The sequence below is a fragment of the Balaenoptera musculus genome, chromosome 2, assembly GCF_009873245.2.
Source record: "Balaenoptera musculus isolate JJ_BM4_2016_0621 chromosome 2, mBalMus1.pri.v3, whole genome shotgun sequence".
In the NCBI taxonomy this organism is placed as follows: Eukaryota; Metazoa; Chordata; class Mammalia; order Artiodactyla; family Balaenopteridae; genus Balaenoptera; species Balaenoptera musculus.
The window spans coordinates 160238817-160260515 of NC_045786.1; the positions used below are offsets into that span (position 1 = coordinate 160238817).

The window sequence follows — 21699 nt, forward strand, 5'->3', positions numbered from 1 at the left end:
CTCCTAATTAATCAGAAGTGAAAGTTTGCATTTCCTGGGTTTTTTAACAACATCCTTTTTTTCTTTTGAAGAGCAAAATACATAAAAATCTGATGTGGATATTAAGATGCCATTTCCCTAAAAGCAGAAGTATAGTCTATTTAGGTAAAATAAGAAATTGTGAGTGTCATGAGACACCCATGTATAGAAGCCACAGATGAGTGGATGTGCAAAACCAAACAAAAATGAGAATTTTGGATTAGAGTGACGAGTAAACTGAAATCATTGCTTTCATTTTTTTTTTAAGGCTTGTCTTACTATTAATTTTCTACATTGTACTTAAATTTTTTATTATTTCAGTAAAAATAGAAAGTATACTGAATTTTTAAGTTCCTATATGCTAAATTACTTTGCAAATGTACTTTATAAATCTAAATGATTACATTTATCACTTTCAATAAAAGACCTACAAAGGAAGTATAGGAAACCCATTACACTCGTTACATCCTGAATAACCTCAAGGTTAAAAGTCTTGGTTATATCATGAGATCATCTTTTCCAGTTCTGGGGAGAAATTTTAAAAACCCTACCAACAAGAACTTCTAATGTCCTTTTACAAAGGCGGGCTCAAATTGTCATGATTACAGTTTTTAAAATGAAGTTAAATTTTGCCATCCCAAATTAATTCTGTCCTTATAAAGTAAAAATTTCCCCTTCATGTGTAATAAAAGTTTATTAAGGCAAGGTTCAAAAGTGATGTCTCTGGCTTTTTTATATCTCAAAAGTTCCAGGAGCTAATTTCACTTCACATTAAATCACTTACAGATTTGGCAACAACTGTCAAAGCGTCACTATACTAAGTGAATTTTCATTGTAACATCCCATGTCTTTCTCAAATAAATGTTCAAGTCTCATAAAATTATTGATTTGCCTAAGCCAGTTAGTTCAAGTGGTTTTAGCACGGTTTAGCAATTTCTGATGGAATCTTCTCTTCCAAGAGGAAAATCAAAGGAGAAAATGGTCCTACAATAAAATACTATACAGCTAATATATAATCCCTTTTTAAAAAAACAAAAACAAAAATAAAAAACTTTTACCTGGTTGGCTACCTTGACGCCACCATCATGCCATTAAGCAATGCACATGCTCTTTATACACACATCTGCATTCTCTCCCTGTTGTTTTTCTCCCAGGATGTTGATCACCCTGATTCCATCTGCAACATCCTCTCCTATTCCACACATCCAACGACTCATCCTATCTTTTTGTACCTCTCTTGGAGTATTTATCCATTTTTACCATCGCATTGCGGTTATTAGTGCTTTCTCCTTCACTAAGTGATAAGCTCCTTATGGGTTAGGGCCAGGTCCTATATCTCCCAGCACAGTGGTCTCTTAGGAGAGGAGGATAGATATATGTGTTGACAGATAAATGAATGAGGGAGGGAGTGAATGAATGAATGAGATTCTAGTACATATTCTATCAAATAAAGCACATATAGTATCAGTATATAATTGTAATTAAGATGCAAAGAGAAGAGTGAGTAATAAAAATTATACTACAGTAAATAATACATAAAACATCTTTTAAAATACTTAGGAGACTTCTGTTGCTCAAACTTGGATAATGTACAAGCTTCTCATTAAGATGCTGCTTCCTCATTGGTTTGTGATGAAATATGAGTGCAATTTCCTGTCCCCTCAATAATGTTGGTTTCTCTTCTGGGTGCAAGCAGATTTATCTGGCTCCTCGGTCAACAAAATCATCATCCCAAGAAACATGGGTAAGTGTAAGATTAAAAAATAAGACTTTAAGTAGATAACATACTTTTGAATGATTGTCAGTAATATTTGCAACATTTTTTCTAGTATGGGCTGTATAAATGTGGTCATGCAAAGTATTATAAGACAGGGAGAAATGAGGATGACACATGGTTTCTCTACTTTGAGCAGTAGTAAAGGATGTCAAAATTTACATTTAGAAATAGGTAACACTATCAAAATATAAAAGAGGAATGTTTATGCTCCATTTCCCCTATAGGAAACAGTATATTGGCAAAATGAAGATTAAGTGGTTTGGGAAGAAATGTACCAACTCCTGGCTGTAGAGCTATCTAGCACCACTTCCTCACCAGTATAAAGGTCTAGTGATATGTTTTTATACCATCAGAAACTATGTGAAATTTGAAAATAATATTTCCAGTATTAATTAATAATATTTCTAGTATGTATTAATTAATTAATAATTCTTAATAGATGACTATCACATTGACACACAGTAGAGTCTTAATAAGTAGCTATTCAACTGATAAATGAAGGCAAATGTTTCCTATAACATTTTATCTTCTGATCATTGTCGTCAATGGTTGGTACTGTTTTAGGAGCTGTGGATTATCTTCTTTGGGCGTCAGGTAAAAATTAAAATCAGAATTAAAAACTTATCCAAATTTCTCAGCACTGGATCTAAAAACAGTTTTCTCAAAATATGATTAAAGCGATCAAAGTAATATCTGAAAAGATGTATGAATAATAAGAATTATGTATTCTGTTAAAATCTCAGATTCACACAAATTAATTTAACAGCTCTCCTCTGCAGCGTTTGGTATCATATGTGAAATGTTATTATATAAATTATATTCTGAGTGCCTGTGGTTTCTCTGCTATGCTCTGGCTAGATGGCCAAACATGATCTGCTTTCAGGAAATGTAGGGGACAACACAGACTACCAGTGTTGTCATTAGAACAATATCAGTTAACATGTCATGAAGGCTTACCATGTGCTAGGTACTGAGCTTCATGTGTTATTTCATCCTCACAAGAATTCTATGAAATGGTTGCTATCTTACACCTGTGAAAATTGAAACTTACAGAGGTGAAGGAACACACATGGTCACAAATCCCCCAAGAGCTGCTGAGAGCCTTTGAGTCTCCAGAGCCCTGGAGTCACACATGTAACCACAAGCCTCCAGAAACACTGCCTCTGTTGCCCAACCCAGAAGACACCCAGTATCTGCTTCGTTAAACCATTCAGTCTTATGGTTGTTTTAGTTAAGGCAGGAAATATTTCTACAGAGAAAGAAATTTATTCCACTGAGAATTTTGTAAGTCCTCTCAAAACTATTTTTCCATTTGACCCTTCTTATCTTTTGTTTTTTTAAGATGAGTATTTGTGGAGTAACATGGACAAAGCAGGAAGGGGCACCTTCCTGCTCATCACCCAGCTCTCCCAGTCCTCCTTCTAAGGAAGAATATTTTCATGGTTTAAGTGTTCTTCCCCAGACGCATGAGCCTAGTGATAGACGTGATGTTGCGTAACCATCAGAGTTCCATCCTCTGTAGCTTTTTCCATTTTGTGCATCTCAGACATTTTTCGAGTGTCATTTTCCTTCTTCGCTTACGTTCTTTAGAAGTCTCTTTAATGAGGATTTTGGGGGTCAATGTTCTCAGTGGTAGTTTATCTTAAAATATCCTTATTTGTGCTCTCATTTTGAAATTTAGTTCTGTTGGGTATACAATTATAGGATGACATATATTTTCATAACAATTTGCAAATATCAATCCACTGTCTTCTGGTTTATGTTATCATTGTTGAAAATGCCTTTGTCGGTCGAAATTTCATCCTTTGTAGGTAGTCCATTTTTCTCTCTGGCTCTTTTGTTCCTTGGTCTTTGGTGATCTGCAGCTTGATTGCAATGTGACTAAATATAGATTTCCATCTCTGTTTGTTTGTTTCTAATCTTATTTGGGGTTTGCTGAGCTTCATAAGTCTGAGGATGCCATCTCTCAGTCAGCATCTTTTCTAATATCGCCTCTCCCTTACTTTCTCTCTTCTGTCCTTATGAACTTCAATTATACATATGCTGACCTTTTCACTTTATCCTCCATGTCTCTGTGGTATTTTCCCATCTCTTTAACACTCGACAATTTTGTGTTATTTCTTTAGCTCTATCTTACAATATACTAATTTTCTCCTCAGCTGGAGCTAGGCAGTTGGTGAGCCCCTGTGTTAATTTTTTTTTTTTTAAGAAATTCACGTTCTTTTATTTATTTATTTATTTATTTATTTATGACTGTGTTGAGTCTTCGTTTCTGTGTGAGGGCTTTCTCTAGTTGCGGCAAGTGGGGACCACTCTTCATCGCAGTGCGCAGGCCTCTCACCGTCGCGGCCTCTCTTGTTGCGGAGCACAGGCTCCAGACGCGCAGGCTCAGTAGTTGTGGCTCACGGGCCCAGTTGCTCCGTGGCATGTGGGATCTTCCCAGACCATGGCTCGAACCCGTGTCCCCTGCATTGGCAGGCAGATTCTCAACCACTGCGCCACCAGGGAAGCCCCCTGTGTTAATTTTTAATTTTAAATTATTGTATTTTTTATTTCTGAAAGGTCTATTTCAATCTTTTAAAAAGTATGCCTAGTCATCTTTTATAGTCTCTTGATCCTTACTCATGTGTTCAGATTCCTTCTTTTATTTCTTTAAATGTATTAAACGTACTTGTTTTGTGTTATATATCTATTAATTTTATCTCTAAAGCTTTTGTGGATCTAGTACTCTTCTTTCTTGCTTTTGCTGAATCTCACACATAGCAGCTAATTTCTGTATGTATGCGTGTAAGTGTATGTGTGTGTTTTCTTCTAGTGTGGTAACAGGATATTTGTTCTTTTTATCCATCTATTTTTAAAAGCGAGTCTGTTTAGGGTTGGGGTGTTTTAATCAGCTCATATTTGTTAGAACGCGATCTGTGAGAATTCTTTAAAGCCTGGGTTGAGGGAGCTTTCCTCAAGGCATGATTTGTATTTACTTCCTCCACGTGCCTAGAATACTTATTCTTTCATATGGTAAACTTTTATTGTGGGTGAATTTATTTTCAGATTATTTAAGTTGTTTATTGTTTGTTTTGTTGTGTTTCTATAAATTACTTTTTATATGTCAGGAAAGAAGTGAAATCATATCATTTCTTAGGAAGACCTATATGCTCTATCTGCAGGTTATTCAGATGTTAATTGTCAAGATTCTTTACATCTCATCTCACATAGCCTTTTGATTTCACTTTTTAACCTTAATTGCAATATAACCTGCATGCAGAAAAAAGGAACATATCCTAAGTGTACAGCATGATACATTTTTACAGACTGAACTTGTTCATTGCCTCAACACTCATATCAAGAAACGAAACGTTACCCAGTTCTCAGAAGTCCTCCTGGTGCCCTCTTCCTGTCATCACTCACCCACCCACCCACCCCCAAAAGATAACAGCCACCTGACTCCTCTTTCTCTGTTTTTTTATAACAACTAAACGTTTAATATGACATTCTACATCGTTGTTTGCAACAATGTAGGTGGGCTTTGTTGAGAAGAAAGGGAATGCATGATGGTTCTTCCCACTTCCAATTGGTCTTATTTACATTTTTTTCATTACCACATTGTGAGTGGTGAAAGATAATTAATTTCGGCTTTAAAACAATTCACAGATGTTTCCTGATCTAAACAATAGACCCTTCAAAATTCAGCCTCCTGACTCAAAAAACTGGGAGATCTTCTCCCCCCCGCCCCCCGCCCCCCCGTGGTAGCAGGATATTTGCTCCTTTTTAGCCATCTGTTTCTAAAATCAAGTACAGGAAAAATAAAAGCCTAAATAAAATTGTTGCCTTATCCATTATATAAATTACTGAAAAGGAACATGTTTAACCTTCCAAAGAAAACGTGTTGACAGATATACGGAAACATAAGGACACATTGTCAGAGTGTGAGACATGATGTAAGGTTATGATTCTCACAAGTTTATTTAGAGGCCACGCAGTTTAATAGAGAACATAAAAGTGACGTCTTTTAGAAAACGTAGGGTTGATTATTTTATATCTAGTTTGCAGAAATTTTCATTCACGTCATTTTCTTTAATTAGAAGAGCTATTATAGTTGAAAGACCTGTACTAATCCATCAGTGCTACTATTTAGGTGGAAAGTAGAAAATATTCTCTTCCTTTTCAACAAAGCCAGTCTGTGCCATTGCAAAAATACCTCAGACGTCTAAGGTATTTTTATGTAAAAGGTAGAAGACAAAATAGTTGAGTCAAGAGGCTTTAGAGTTAAACCTAGGATTGCAGCCAAGTTCTACCAAGATTAGACAGGCAATATGGGGCTAATTGCCTAATATGTGGCTCAATTCTTCTTTGTAATATGAGATTGTAATAAACAGCACAGAGTTACAGTAAAACATAAATTATAATAAATATGCACGCCATTTTACATGGAGTCCAGCACACAGAAAGCCCTCAGTAAATGGATTGCTACCCTGATTTCTGACAGCATAGATTAACACTACCTGGTTCTTAATCAGATAATATGTACCCTTTCTGCCTGCCTTTTTCTATCCCTCTGCACTGTTTCTGAGCCTCAACCATGTTATTGCATGTAACAATAATTTGTTCATTTTCATTAGTGTATAGATTTTAATTGTGTTAATATACCACATCTATTTACCTCTCTTAATGCTAATAGGCATTCCAGTTGGGGAATAGTACAAATAGTGCTACTGTGAACATTCTAATTCTACCATACGTCTTTTGGGAACCACATGCATGTATTCCTGTTGAGCATATACCTAGAAGTAGAGTTGCTGAACCACATGATTTGCATAAGAGCCAAACAGTTTTCTAGCCAACAGTATATGAGAGTTCCAGGTGCTCTACCTCCTCACTAAGACTTGGTATTTGCTGTCTTTTTCATTTCGTTTATTCTGGTGGGTGTGTAGTTGTATCTCTCTGTGGTTTTAGTTCGTAGATTTCTGACGACTAGTGAAGTTGAGCGCATAGATCCAATATTAATTCACTATTGGCCTGAAGTTTATGGAACCGGATTAATAGTATAGACTCAGACCCCATTCCCAAGTGAGGACAGCCAGAGGCCATGAGTACTCAGGGATTGTTTTTTTTTATGATAGCTCCTCACAGAAACAAAGCTAAGACAGGGAACTTGCCAACTTTCCCTGCTGTCTGTCTGCAAATATCTGTAAAGTTTGTTATTTTATTTTGTTTATTTTGATGGCTGAGGCTCCTGGATCCCAGCATGAGTGGGATGTCGAGGACCCCTTGCTACCTGTGTGGGCCCATGCTCTATCACCGGCCCATGCTCTGCCACTGGCCCATGCTCTGCCACTGGCCCATGCTCTGTCACTGGCCCATGCCCTGCCACTGATCCATGCTCTGTCACTGGCCCATGCTCTGTCACTGGCCCATGCTTTATCACTGGCCCATGCTCTGTCACTGGCTCTCTGCAGTCAAAGCTCTAGTTAGTTCCTCCAGATCCACGTATGCCTTAGGGTACCCAGAGCTTTACTGCTCACTTACCTCTCTGATCTTAGCTCCTGCTTCCGTTTTTTCCACTCTGGAAGGTTTCCCTATTTATTTAAAGGCTGTTTAAGAGGGGGAGGGATAAATTGGGAGATTGGGATTGGCATATAAACACTACTATATATAAAATAGATAACTAATAAAAACCTGCCGTATAGCACAGGGAACTCTACTCAATACTTTGTAATGGCCTATATGGGAAAAGAATCTTAAAAAAAAAAAAGAGTGGCTATATGTATGCGTATAACTGATTCACTTTGCTGTACACCTGAAACTAACACAACATTTGTAAATCAACTATATTCCAATAAAAATTTAAAAAATAAAAATAAAAGGCTGTTTATTCATATTTTTAGGTGTGGAAAAACTAGGTGATTTCAGGAATTTTAGTTCTCCATTTTGTGTTAAGAATGACATATCCTGTGGGCTCTGGATATGGTTTACTCTCCCAGCAGAATACTGGTGCCTTGTGGTGGCGGGTCTCTTTTGTGCTAAGGGCTTATCAACACTTGGAAGGGGGCGGTTTTGAGGTCCTGTAGGCCTCACAGCACACAGGAAGAGGACATGTCTTCCTTCCCCTACATGGTGACTCTACAAAGCTTTCTGTGAAGATTCCCCTCAAATAAATCATCCAAAGCACCAACAGGCCTCACTAGCAGAGGAATAAAGATAGTATTTCTCTATTCCAATACGGAGAGAAGGATGGATTCTCTGTTCCTACATGAATGTACATCAGACGTTTTTAAAAAATGAACCTAGTAAACAATCAGGTATAGATGTAGAAACTGATGATCACAAGATTTTACCCAGAATGGAGCACATTCCGCCCTCTCTTTCACAAGAGTACGAGAAAGTTAAAGTAAATTAGCCCACAAAGAAAGCAAAGGAGAAACAAATGAGGTAGTGTTGTCTAATTATTTACAAAGTTTCAGCAAGCTGCTATATTTTTAAGTGCTTCACTTTATCAAACTTCTTGTGACAACTTTTTCTTGGCTAATAAGCATATTTTGAAAATAAGTGCCTTATACATAGATTGCATATGAAATAAAAAATTTGAAGTCCTATAATCATACAGTTTACCATATACTCAAATGCATTTACTGATTACAAACAAATAATTGAATTCGCCATCTTTTTTAAAATTAGCTTCTAAAATGACTTTTAACTTTAGTTTTGTGTGCTTAGATTGTGTCTAGTGAGAAACATAATTCTCTCTAACCTGGCATCCCTTGGATAATTCTTATTTGAAAAAGGTCAAATATCTCAGCCTGATTTCATTTACTGAAGTCAATTAGACAATTTTCCCTTTTTAAACACCTTCATTGTATGCAAATTAATGCATTTTGATATCCTCAATAAATGAAATAAAATAAGATTGTTTCAAAAATCATGATGTCTCTTTTAAGCATCCAAACTATTCTAGTTTGTCTTTCATTACAGAAACGAAGGCATTTTAAAAAGAGATGTCAACCTTTGTGAAAATAAAGCCTTATATAGTCACGTTTGCACCAATCTCCTCTGAGTTTCGTGAAGAAAACCAAACTGAAGACAGCATTCTATGAAAACTGATGGATAATGTGGCGAATCCTCCAGGGTTCTTCATCAGCAGGCCGTGAGAATAAGCACATGGACTTCTGCACATTAAAATCGACTGATCGCTTTAGTAACTGCCAGGAGGCTGGATCCTGACTTCCAGCCATCGATATCTGTGTGAAAATTGATCTCCATTCATCCTTTAAGACCATTGATGAATCAATCAGAACTTTTGAAAGCAAAGGAAAACTGAAGAAATCTTAGTAAAAGAGAGTTAGGTGTTGAAAACAAACTACCAAGAGGCAAGACTTATTTTGCTACTTACCATCTAAGAACGAATATAAAATCAGCACCTAAAAAAGAAAAAATGAACAGCACATGTATTGAAGAACAGCATGACTTGGATCACTATTTGTTTCCAATTGTTTACATCTTTGTGGTAATAGTCAGCATTCCAGCCAACATCGGTTCTCTATGTGTGTCTTTTCTGCAAGCAAAGAAGGAAAATGAATTAGGCATTTATCTCTTCAGTTTATCCTTATCGGATCTGCTGTATGCCTTAACTCTCCCTCTATGGATTGATTATACTTGGAATAAAGACAACTGGACATTCTCTCCTGCCCTGTGCAAATGGAGTGCCTTCTTCATGTACATGAACTTTTACAGTAGCACAGCTTTCCTCACCTGCATCGCGATTGATCGGTATTTAGCAGTTGTCTACCCTTTGAAGTTTTCTTTTCTAAGGTCAAGAAGATGTGCGTTCATGGTGAGCCTTTTCATCTGGATATTGGAGACCATCTTCAATGCTGTCATTTTGTGGGAAGACGAAACAGCTGTTGAATATTGTGATGCCACAAAGTCTAACTTTACTTTATGCTACGACAAATACCCTCTGGAGAAATGGCAAATCAGGTTTAACTTTGCTAGGACGTGTGTAGGCTATATGATACCTTTGGTCATCATAATGGCTTGCAACCAGAAAGTCTACAAAGCTGTGCAGCAAAATCAAGCCACAGAAAACAGGGAAAAGAAGAGAATCATAAAACTACTTGTTAGTATCACGTTGACGTTTATCTTGTGTTTTACTCCCTTTCATGTGATGTTGCTGATTCGCAGCGTTTTAGAGCATGATATGAACTTAGATGAACATATGTTTGACCATAACAAGCCTGGGAAGCAGAGTTATAAAATCTATAGAATCACAGTTGCATTAACAAGTTTAAATTGTGTTGCTGATCCAATTCTGTACTGTTTTGTAACTGAAACAGGAAGATCGGATATGTGGAATGTATTCAGAGTCTTTACCGAGAAGCTTAATAAATCAAAAAGACGAGGAAAAAGCATACTTTCTATGTCTACAAAAGATACTGTGGAATTAGACATCCTGGAATAGAACCAAGGTCTATTTTTTTAAAGATATGCAATATTAAACCATCAAGATTATATTTTCAAAAGGAAATCTCAGCAAGAGAGGGGACTAAAGGTTCCCACTGAGGGACTATTTTAATCCTCTCCGATGGAAATATTTTAGACGTGCGTTCTATAGCTCCCTGACTTTTATTAAACAAGAATTAAACAAAGTTGAATATTTTCCTAATGACTCAGGATCATCACTGTAGAATGGCAGTTGCTTTTGTATCTGTGCTCTAATCTCTCAGCGGTTAGTAAGATGTACGGGACTGTGTGTTTTTAAATTGGTGAGCTTTGTGTCTGGTTGTTGTGATTTTTCTCACTCTTTCTATGGATCTCAGGCTATCATTTCTCCCAGCCAACAACACCAACTACTAAATACTGCTTCTAATCTTCTCATTAGTTAACAAACATTTATTGAGCCCACTCTCTGTGCTAGGTTTTGTGGTAAGTACTGGGGTTACAACAGAAATGATCTCATAAGCCTTTTGAAGCTTATATCAGTTTGGAAACATAGCCACTGAGCTTGTAAGTGTTCTTGACAAAATAAAAGTAAATAGTCTCTGAGTGAGAGTCTGAAGGCCTCATCCATGATATAAAGGACATGAGCTTTGTGAAAGTTCTTTCAGTTAATCAGAGAACTTTTTACTTTCTTTAAAATCACAGTTTTTAAAATTTTGATTCTTTCAAACTTTGCTGTTGAGTACAGTATGGGTGAAATTATTAGAAGTTTAATGTTCAGACAAAAAGATATACTATAAACAAAAAAGACATTTATTAAATTAAATCTTACATTCAGAGACTTCTTTGGGGGTTCAGAGTATTTAGAGAATCTTGATATAATATATTCTTTTATATTTATATTTTCTCATTACAGAAATTACTCTGCCTAGTTTTAAGTAGGCATCAGGTAAACATTTTTCTTAACCCAAGTATTTTTTAAGATTTTCGAAGATTTTTTTATCCTACTATTCTCCTTTTCTCCTTCTCTCCCTTCTCTTTCCTGTCTTTTCCTTCTAGTCCCCAAAATTGATCAGATAGCAAATGTCTTGGTATCATTTGTGCCCTCATATTAGAAAACAAAAATCTGATAACAAAAAAGACAAATAATGAATTTCTAGATTTACACTGAAAAAAATCAGTTAGTGCACAAACTGACTCCGTTTTCTATTAAAGTTGTCCATGACTGACAGTTTGGGTACACAAGAGAAAACCACCTTGCTTTGAGGTCCTATGTGCTTTCTCTGTCCTTTGCACTTTTCTCATCATAAAGTTTCTGGAGAATTAATAGATTGAGTCTGGCACCCCGAGATACACTTATACATACTTAAAGGCTAAAGATACACCAATGAAAAGAAAAGGAACTAAAATAGTTTGGGCTGTTCGATTCTTTCCTGATAAATTATTGGCAGCACATACATTGAATATGTGTGAAAGTAAAAGATCCAGGAACAATTTTGCCCGCATTGGAAACTCAGATGCAGATTGTCTTGTCAGAGATCACACAGTTCGTCGGAAGCAGAGCCACATCTTGAGCCCAGAAACACCGACTTCCCTCCAGAGTTGCTTGTCCTCCTTCATGCTTTTTTTTTTTTTTTTTTTTTTTGACATTTCTACCATTTCTTTCTTTAGGGATGCAAAAGACATATGTACATGGAGAGTTATTCAAGATAGTCGTTGGATTTAGATAAGAATAAGGAGGAGAAGGAGAGTTATTTCATAAATTAATACCTCTGGAAATAAAATAAGTCATATAGATAGCAATTAAGCTGATCTATTACAGAGAACTGGTTAGAACTTGTCCTCAGTTGGCTATATCAAGAGATGTGGCAGATACAAATTCGTGGCCCCCTTAGTAAGAAAGTTCTACTTAATAATTAACAGCAAAACCATTGATCTAACATTTGAGTAAGTTCCAAAATGAACCAGGCTGCCAAAACCTTTAAGCAGGGCCAACCACGGAGAACCCACATTAGGAAGATGCTCATGTGATTTAGGGCAAATCACTCTAGACGTGATCTAAAATTATCGACAGTCCCAACATTGGAAAGTTAATCCTTCAGTCTTGAACGGCTTGATAGGTTCCTGATTAAGGTTCTCCATTAAACTAAAAGGATTTCTGGAAGGAATAAGACCTTGTAGCTATTATTACCTGGGACGCCTTTGTCAGAAGACCTAGATTAGAACACCAGCAATTATCCACTTATGAACCGTTTGACCTCAAAAAATGTTCACGTTCTCCCTAAGGCTCAGTTTCTATAAACAGCAGGAACGGTAGCATCACTTGCTTTTAACAAGTAGATGTGAAAACACTTTGTAAACTATGATGAGTTTTCTAAATGTTTATTACTATCAGTTATTCTCATCTTCATCATGATTAGTGGATAGCTACCCACAAGATAGAACAGTCCCTGGAGGCACTCTGAGGGTAGGAATATAGCAGCGTGAGCTAGTAGGGGCTGGTTCTCACACACCACTGCTACGGTTACTTCTCCCAGATGGTTCAACAAGTCCATTACGGTCACTTAAGGGCCTTTATTGTTGCTTCCACATTCTCAATAGTGCCTGCTTCTAGGAGTTCACATTTCTGAGGAGACACATGCTATGTACATCACCATAAACATGTAGAGATCCATTTTTAATTTAAGTCTTTGACCTTTTGTTCCTTATTCAGAATGTTATTTTTTATTTCAATGAACTCAATTAGACATCTTGGATAGGTCAGTGAAGAGACTGAGAACAGCTTTTTAAAACCTCCATTTTCTCTACCTAGTCTGGGAGAAGCTTCATGGGTGAAGAAGTTAAAAGACATTTAAAAAATCACCTCTTTTTGTTCAAATTACATAACATCACTTCCCTACGAGCATGCTGAGAAAATTTGCCTCTCCGACCTGATTTATTCCCTTTTCTCTTTTTAATTTAAGCTAAATGTTCTCCCCAAGAAATTATATTTCCAATCCTTAATGTTATGATCAAATACGTAATTATTTACCAATTGCTTCTGTTGACTTCGCCTGTTTTTAACTAGACAGTACCTATTTTAAAACAGAATTTGTGATACATAGCGTGTAGGCATTTCTGTTTAAAACGTGTTTATCTTGCCCTGGGCTTCCTTTCTGCCCAGACATCACTGTCATCATTCTGTCATTGATGCGTGGGCCTCTCTTCAGGTGAAACCCATCCACAGGTTGCTATGGAAACACATCAGCTGCGATAACACCCTGACCCATAAAGGCCTTTGTGATTAGAGACTTCTTTTTCTAGGTCCATCAGGTGACCCTGCTGTGAATCAGAAGTCTGTTCCTCCAATAGATGTTACAACACACAAAGAACACATATTCATAGACTCCAACAACCTGCCTCACCTCACAAAAACAAACAAACAAAAATTCCTTGGGACCTTTTAACCTATGTTTGTACTCTTTTGCAATATGTCTAATATCAACAAGTAGAACACATACGACCTCTTTGCCTTCTGAAATGATGCACACGTGAGTGTTTTATTTTCTTGTTTACTGAGTCAGCAGCTGGGAGACACTGTTGAGATTCTTCCCTCCCCTTCCCTCCTCCCTTGTTTCTCCTTCAACCAGAAGCGGCTGCCAAGGAAGCCATGGTAAGAAAACTTGTATCTGCACTGTTTCCATTGCTCTACTATTCTGGAAAAATCCAGTTCTGACTGGGATGTTTTATTTACATGTCCTGGGCAGACAACCTTTGGGGGAAAATAACAGAAGGTTAATTTAAACGAAAGCAGGGATGTCCTGTTTTATTCTTCGTTCATGGTATAAACACTTGATTCAATTCAAGTTAAAAAAAAATTTTGACCCCTATTATTTCTTTTATTCTTTCGCATTTCATACAGCTTACCCATCACGACAGGGTGATGGTCGCATTTGTTAGTTGCATTAGCTGAATGCCCCTTGTTTGCAGGAATAAGGTGGCAATGGCAACATCGGGTCAAACTTGGATGAGGGAAAAGTGATGTGGGAGCTAAGATTCCTCTTCTTTTCCAAAGATCCTTTTCTTACGACATCACTTGTTGCTGGCCAAGAAAAATCACACTCAAGACTTGTCTGTGACCACTAGGTGTTGATCGTGTTCTATTCAGGATCTTGTAGTTTACGGCTAGCAGCCACTCCCCAGAAGCAAAGAGGAGCTTAGAATGACATTTTTCCATCCAAGAAACAGGAAAGATTCCCTATGAATTGGAAATGAATGGGGGCAAATGCTGAAATTCAGTTTGCATTATTTATTTCTCTGCTTTCTAGAAAGCTCAGTAACCATCAGATAATTTCACTTGGTTTAAACTCCCTATGCCATTCTAATATTTTTTTTTCCCATTCGGTTAAATTGGTCAGTCTACATGTGAGAGAATGTAGGCTAAATCATATAATTTCTGCAGGATCATGGGTATAACATTGATGACTTGTTCTAATTCAGTTAACTTACCCACTGAAGAAAATACTGGCCACCTTTCCCATGAAGAGAAACATAAAACATATGAGCTGTAAGCGGTTTGCAATTTTGTCTACTGTGATGAAATTATAATCTATGAAAGTCAAGATGTAATTCAATATATGTATGACTTTCATTTCTAATTTATTATTGTTAGATCTCAGCACTAAAAACTTACATCTGTTATTTTGAATTGTTTAAATCTGTTCTTCCCCAAAGAACAGTAATAAAATCATGTTCTAGTTTAACAGCATTTGCATATCATTAAACATATAATGGCCTATAATCTACTTTTCTTCTGCCTATAATTTTCTTAAGCTCTTTATGAAGCACCAGTGGGTTTTTACACATTTAAAAAATAGGTTATGATTCCTCAAATAATGTTGTAATTAGGTGTTCAAAAAGCAAGCCAATAAAGAAATGGGCTAGGGAAGTCTGCATGTCATTGTTCAGTGCAAACTTTTAAATAAAAATACAAATTTCATTATCTAGGAAATGTGTGTTCAGTTAATTTCAAAATCAAATACAATCAAGAAATCTTGAGATTAACCAAGATGGCGGAGTAGAAGGACGTGCTCTCACTCCCTCTTGCGAGAGCACCAGAATCACGACTGGCTGCTGGACAATCATTGACAGGAAGACCCTGGACTTCACCAAGGAGGATACCCCACGTCCAAGGACAGAGGAGAAGCCACAGTGAGACGGTAGGAGGGGCGCAATCAGAGTAAAATCAAATCCCATAACTGCTGGGTGGGTGACTCACAGACTGGCGAACACTTATACCACAGAATTCCACCCACTGGAGTGAAGGTTCTGAGCCCCACGTCAGGCTTCCCAACCTGGGGGTCCGGCAACGGGAGGAGGAATTCCTAGAGAATCAGACTTTGAAGCCTAGTGGGAATTGATTGCAGGACTTTGACAGGACTGGGGGAAACAGAGACCCCACTCTTGGAGGGCACACACAAAGTAATGTGTGCATCGGGACCCAGGGGAAGGAGCAGTGACCCTGGGGGAGACTGAACCAGACCTACCTGCTGGTGTTGGGGGGTCTCCTGCAGAGGCGAGTAGTGGCTCTGTTTCACCGTGGGGATAAGGACACTGGCAGCAGAGGTTCTGGGAAGTGCTCCTTGGCGTGAGCCCTCCCAGAGTCTGCCATTAACCCCACCAAAGAGCCCAGGTAGGCTCCAGTGTTGGGTTGCCTCAGGCAAAACAACCAACAGGGAGGGAACCCAGCCCCACCCATCAACAGTCAAGTGGATTAAGGTTGTACTGAGCTCTGACCGCCACAGCAACAGGGAGGGAACCCAGCCCCACCCATCAACAGTCAAGTGGATTAAGGTTTTACTGAGCTCTGACCGCCACAGCAACAGTCAGCTCTACCCACCACCAGAGCCTCCCATCAAGCCTCTTAGATAGCCTCAACCACCAGAGGGCAGACAACAGAAGCAAGAAAAACTACGATCCTGCAGCCTGTGGACCAAAAACCACAGTTACAGAAAGATAGAGAAGATGAAAAGGCAGAGGGCTATGTACCAGATGAAGGAACAAGAAAAAACCCCAGAAAAACAACTAAATGAAGTGGAGATAGGCAACCTTCCAGAAAAAGAATTCAGAATAATGATAGTGAAGATGATCCAGGACCTCGGAATAAGAATGGAGGCAAAGATTGAGAAGATGCAAGAAATGATTAACAAAGACCTAGAAGAATTAAAGAACAAACAAACAGAGATCACCAATACAATAACTGAAATGAAAACTACACTAGAAGGAATCAATAGCAGAATAACTGAGGCAGAAGAACAGATAAGTGACCTGGAAGACAGAATGGTGGAATTCACTGCTGCAGAACAGACTAAAGAAAAAAGAATGAAAAGAAATGAAGACAGCCTAAGAGACCTCTGGGACAACATTAAACGCAACAACATTCGCATTATAGGGGTCCCAGGAGGAGAAGAGAGAGAGAAAGGACCAGAGAAAATATTTGAAGAGATTATAGTCGAAAACTTCCCTAACATGGGAAAGGAAATAGCCACCCAAGTCCAGGAAGCGCAGAGAGTCCCATACAGAATAAACCCAAGGAGAAACACGCCGAGACACATAGTAATCAAAGTGGCAAAAATTAAGGACAAAGAAAAATTATTGAAAGCAGCAAGGGAAAAACGACAAATAACATACAAGGGAACTCCCATAAGGTTAACAGCTGATTTCTCAGCAGAAACTCTGCAAGCCAGAAGGGAGTGGCATGATATACTTAAAGTGATGAAAGGGAAGAACCTACAACCAAGATTACTCTACCCGGCAAGGATCTCATTTAGATTTGATGGAGAAATCAAAAGCTTTGCAGACAAGCAAAAGCTAAGAGAATTCAGCACCACCAAACCAGCTCTACAACAAATGCTAAAGGAACTTCTCTAAGTGGGAAACACAAGAGAAGAAAAGGACCTACAAAAACAAACCCAAAACAATTAAGAAAATGGTCATAGGAACATACATATCGATAATTACCTTAAACGTGAATGGATTAAATGCCCCAACCAAAAGACATAGACTGGCTGAATGGATACAAAAACAAGACCCATATATATGCTGTCTACAAGAGACCCACTTTAGACCTAGGGACACATACAGACTGAAAGTGAGGGGATGGAAAAAGATATTCCATGCAAATGGAAATCAAAAGAAAGCTGGAGTAGCTATACTCATATCAGATAAAATAGACTTTAAAATAAAGAAGGTTACAAGAGACAAGGAAGGACACTACATAATGATCCAGGGATCAATCCAAGAAGAAGATATAACAATTATAAATATATATGCACCCAACATAGGAGCACCTCAATACATAAGGCAACTGCTAACAGCTATAAAAGAGGAAATCGACAGTAACACAATAATAGTGGGGGACTTTAACACCTCACTTACACCAATGGACAGATCATCCAAAATGAAAATAAATAAGGAAACAGGAGCTTTAAATGACACAATAGACCAGATAGATTTAATTGATATATATAGGACATTCCATCCAAAAACAGCAGATTACACGTTCTTCTCAAGTGCGCATGGAACATTCTCCAGGATAGATCACATCTTGGGTCACAAATCAAGCCTCAGTAAATTTAAGAAAATTGAAATCATATCAAGCATCTTTTCTGACCACAACGCTATGAGATTAGAAATGAATTACAGGGAAAAAAACGTAAAAAGGACAAACACATGGAGGCTAAACAATACGTTACTAAATAACCAAGAGATCACTGAAGAAATCAAAGAGGAAATCAAAAAATACCTAGAGACAAATGACAATGAAAACACGACGACCCAAAACCTATGGGATGCAGCAAAAGCGGTTCTAAGAGGGAAATTTATAGCTATACAAGCCTACCTCAAGAAACAAGAAAAATCTCAAGTAAACAATCTAACCTTACACCTAAAGAAACTAGAGAAAGAAGAACAAACAAAACCCAAAGTTAGCAGAAGGAAAGAAATCATAAAGATCAGAGCAGAAATAAATGAAATAGAAACAAAGAAAACAATAGCAAAGATCAATAAAACTAAAAGTTGGTTCTTTGAGAAGATAAACAAAATTGATAAGCCATTAGCCAGACTCATCAAGAAAAAGAGGGAGAGGACTCAAATCAATAAAATCAGAAATGAAAAAGGAGAAGTTACAACAGACACCGCAGAAATACAAAGCATCCTAAGAGACTACTACAAGCAACTTTATGCCAATAAAATGGACAACCTGGAAGAAATGGACAAATTCTTAGAAAGGTATAACCTTCCCAGACTGAATCAGGAAGAAACAGAAAATATGAACAGACCAATCACAAGTAATGAAATTGAAACTGTGATTAAAAATCTTCCAACAAACAAAAGTCCAGGACCAGATGGCTTCACAGGTGAATTCTATCAAACATTTAGAGAAGAGCTAACACCCATCCTTCTCAAACTCTTCCAAAAAATTGCAGAGGAAGGAACACTCCCAAACTCATTCTATGAGGCCACCATCACCCTGATACCAAAACCAGAAAAAGACACTACAAAAAAAGAAAATTACAGACCAATATCACTGATGAATATAGATGCAAAAATCCTCAACAAAATACTAGCAAACAGAATCCAGCAATACATTAAAAGGATCATACACCACGATCAAGTGGGATTTATCCCAGGGATGCAAGGATTCTTCAATATACGCAAATCAATCAATGTGATACACCATATTAACAAATTGAAGAATAAAAACCATATGATCATCTCAATAGATGCAGAAAAAGCTTTTGACAAAATTCAACACCCATTTCTGATAAAAACTCTCCAGAAAGTGGGCATAGAGGGAACCTACCTCAACATAATAAAGGCCATATATGACAAACCCACAGCAAACATCATTCTCAATGGTGAAAAACTGAAAGCATTTCCTCTAAGATCAGGAACGAGACAAGGATGTCCACTCTCACCACTATTATTCAACATAGTTCTGGAAGTCCTAGCCACAGCAATCAGAGAAGAAAAAGAAATAAAAGGAATACAAATTGGAAAAGAAGAAGTAAAACTGTCACTGTTTGCGGATGACATGATACTATACATAGAGAATCCTAAAACTGCCACCAGAAAACTGCTAGAGCTAATTAATGAATATGGTAAAGTTGCAGGATACAAAATTAATGCACAGAAATCTCTTGCATTCCTATACACTAATGATGAAAAATCTGAAAGAGAAATTATGGAAACACTCCCATTTACCATTGCAACAAAAAGAATAAAATACCTAGGAATAAACCTACCTAGGGAGACGAAAGACCTGTATGCAGAAAACTATAAGACACTGATGAAAGAAATTAAAGATGAAACCAACAGATGGAGAGATATACCATGTTCTTGGATTGGAAGAATCAACATTGTGAAAATGAGTATACTACCCAAAGCAATCTACAGATTCAATGCAATCCCTATCAAATTACCAATGGCATTTTTTACGGAGCTAGAACAAATCATCTTAAAATTTGTATGGAGACACAAAAGACCCCGAATAGCCAAAGCAGTCTTGAGGGAAAAGAATGGAGCTGGAGGAATCAGACTCCCTGACTTCAGACTATACTACAAAGCTACAGTAATCAAGACAGTATGGTACTGGCACAAAAACAGAAACATAGATCAATGGAACAAGATAGAAAGCCCAGAGATTAACCCGCGCACCTATGGTCAACTAATCTATGACAAAGGAGGCAAAGATATACAATGGAGAAGAGACAGTCTCTTCAATAAGTGGTGCTGGGAAAACTGGACAGCTACATGTAAAAGAATGAAATTAGAATACTCCCTAACACCATACACAAAAATAAACTCAAAATGGATTAGAGACCTAAATATAAGACTGGACACTATAAAACTCTTAGAGGAAAACATAGGAAGAACACTCTTTGACATAAATCACAGCAAGATCTTTTTTGATCCACCTCCTAGAGTAATGGAAATAAAAACAAAAATAAACAAATGGGACCTAATGAAACTTCAAAGCTTTTGCACAGCAAAGGAAACCATAAACAAGACGAAAAGACAACCCTCAGAATGGGAGAAAATATTTGCAAATGAATCAACGGACAAAGGATTAATCTCCAAAATATATAAACAGCTCATTCAGCTCAATATCAAAGAAACAAACACCCCAATCCAAAAATGGGCAGAAGACCTAAATAGACATTTCTCCAAAGAAGACATACAGATGGCCACGAAGCACATGAAAAGATGCTCAACATCACTAATTATTAGAGAAATGCAAATCAAAACTACAATGAGGTATCACCTCACTCCTGTTAGAATGGGCATCATCAGAAAATCTACAAACAACAAATGCTGGAGAGGGTGTGGAGAAAGGGGAACCCTCTTGCACTGTTGGTGGGAATGTAAATTGATACAGCCACTATGGAGAACAATATGGAGGTTCCTTAAAAAACTAAAAATAGAATTACCATATGACCCAGCAATCCCACTACTGGGCATATACCCAGAGAAAACCGTAATTCAAAAAGACACATGCACCCGAATGTTCATTGCAGCACTATTTACAATAGCCAGGTCATGGAAGCAACCTAAATGCCCATCAACAGACGAATGGATAAAGAAGTTGTGGTACATATATACAATGGAATATTACTCAGCCATAAAAAGGAAAGAAATTGAGTCATTTGTTGAGACATGGATGGATCTAGAGACTGTCATACAGAGTGAAGTAAGTCAGAGAGAGAAAAACAAATATCGTATATTAATGCATGTATGCGGAACCTAGAAAAATGGTACAGATGAGCCAGTTTGCAGGGCAGAAGTTGAGACACAAATGTAGAGAATGGTCATATGGACACCAAGGGGGGAAAACTGCGGTGAGGTGGGGATGGTGGTGTGCTGAATTGGGCAATTGGGATTGACATGTATACACTGATGTGTATAAAACTGATGCCTAATAAGAACCTGCAGTATAAAAAAACAAACAAAACAACTAATACTAAACTTTCATTGGGTTATTTGTATGGAAATATGTTAATATAAATGTTTCAGACATTACATGAAATTTCTAAAAATCTTATATTTGTATTTGTATGGAAATATGTATGGAAATATGTTAATATAAATGTTTCAGACATTACATGAAATTTCTAAAAATCTTATATTTGTATTTGTATGGAAATATGTATGGAAATATGTTAATATAAATGTTTCAGACATTAAAAAAAAAAAAAAAAAAGAAATCTTGTTCTGCAATGACTGGACTTTCCCATGATATGAAAAATATTAACTTCAGTTCTCAGCCTTTCATCAGTCCTTCTTGGAAATGTGATTGAACTTGTAAACATCCTTCTAAAAGAATCCTTTTCAAAATTATTGTAAAATTTCTGGTCTTGCTTCTAAGACTATTGGCACTTACTAACAAATACATTAACTTGGAAACCCTGGTTTCTTTTGACAGTTAAATGGATCAA

General features: G+C 37.2%; 1 protein-coding gene across 1 annotated transcript; it reads left to right on the forward strand.

Moving 5' to 3' along the window:
• Nucleotides 1-1660: 1660 nt before the first annotated feature.
• On the forward strand, nt 1661-10271 carry GPR65 (G protein-coupled receptor 65). Its single transcript, XM_036843702.1, has 2 exons — nt 1661-1762; nt 8762-10271. The coding sequence occupies exon 2, from the start codon at nt 9222-9224 to the stop codon at nt 10245-10247; it is 1026 nt and encodes a 341-aa protein (XP_036699597.1). The 5' UTR covers nt 1661-1762; nt 8762-9221; the 3' UTR covers nt 10248-10271.
• The last annotated feature ends 11428 nt before the right edge of the window (nt 10272-21699 follow it).

Excerpts from the sequence above, each read along its gene's own strand:
- GPR65 (XM_036843702.1), top strand. The coding sequence starts at position 9,222 with ATGAACAGCACATGTATTGAAGAACAGCATGACTTGGATCACTATTTG.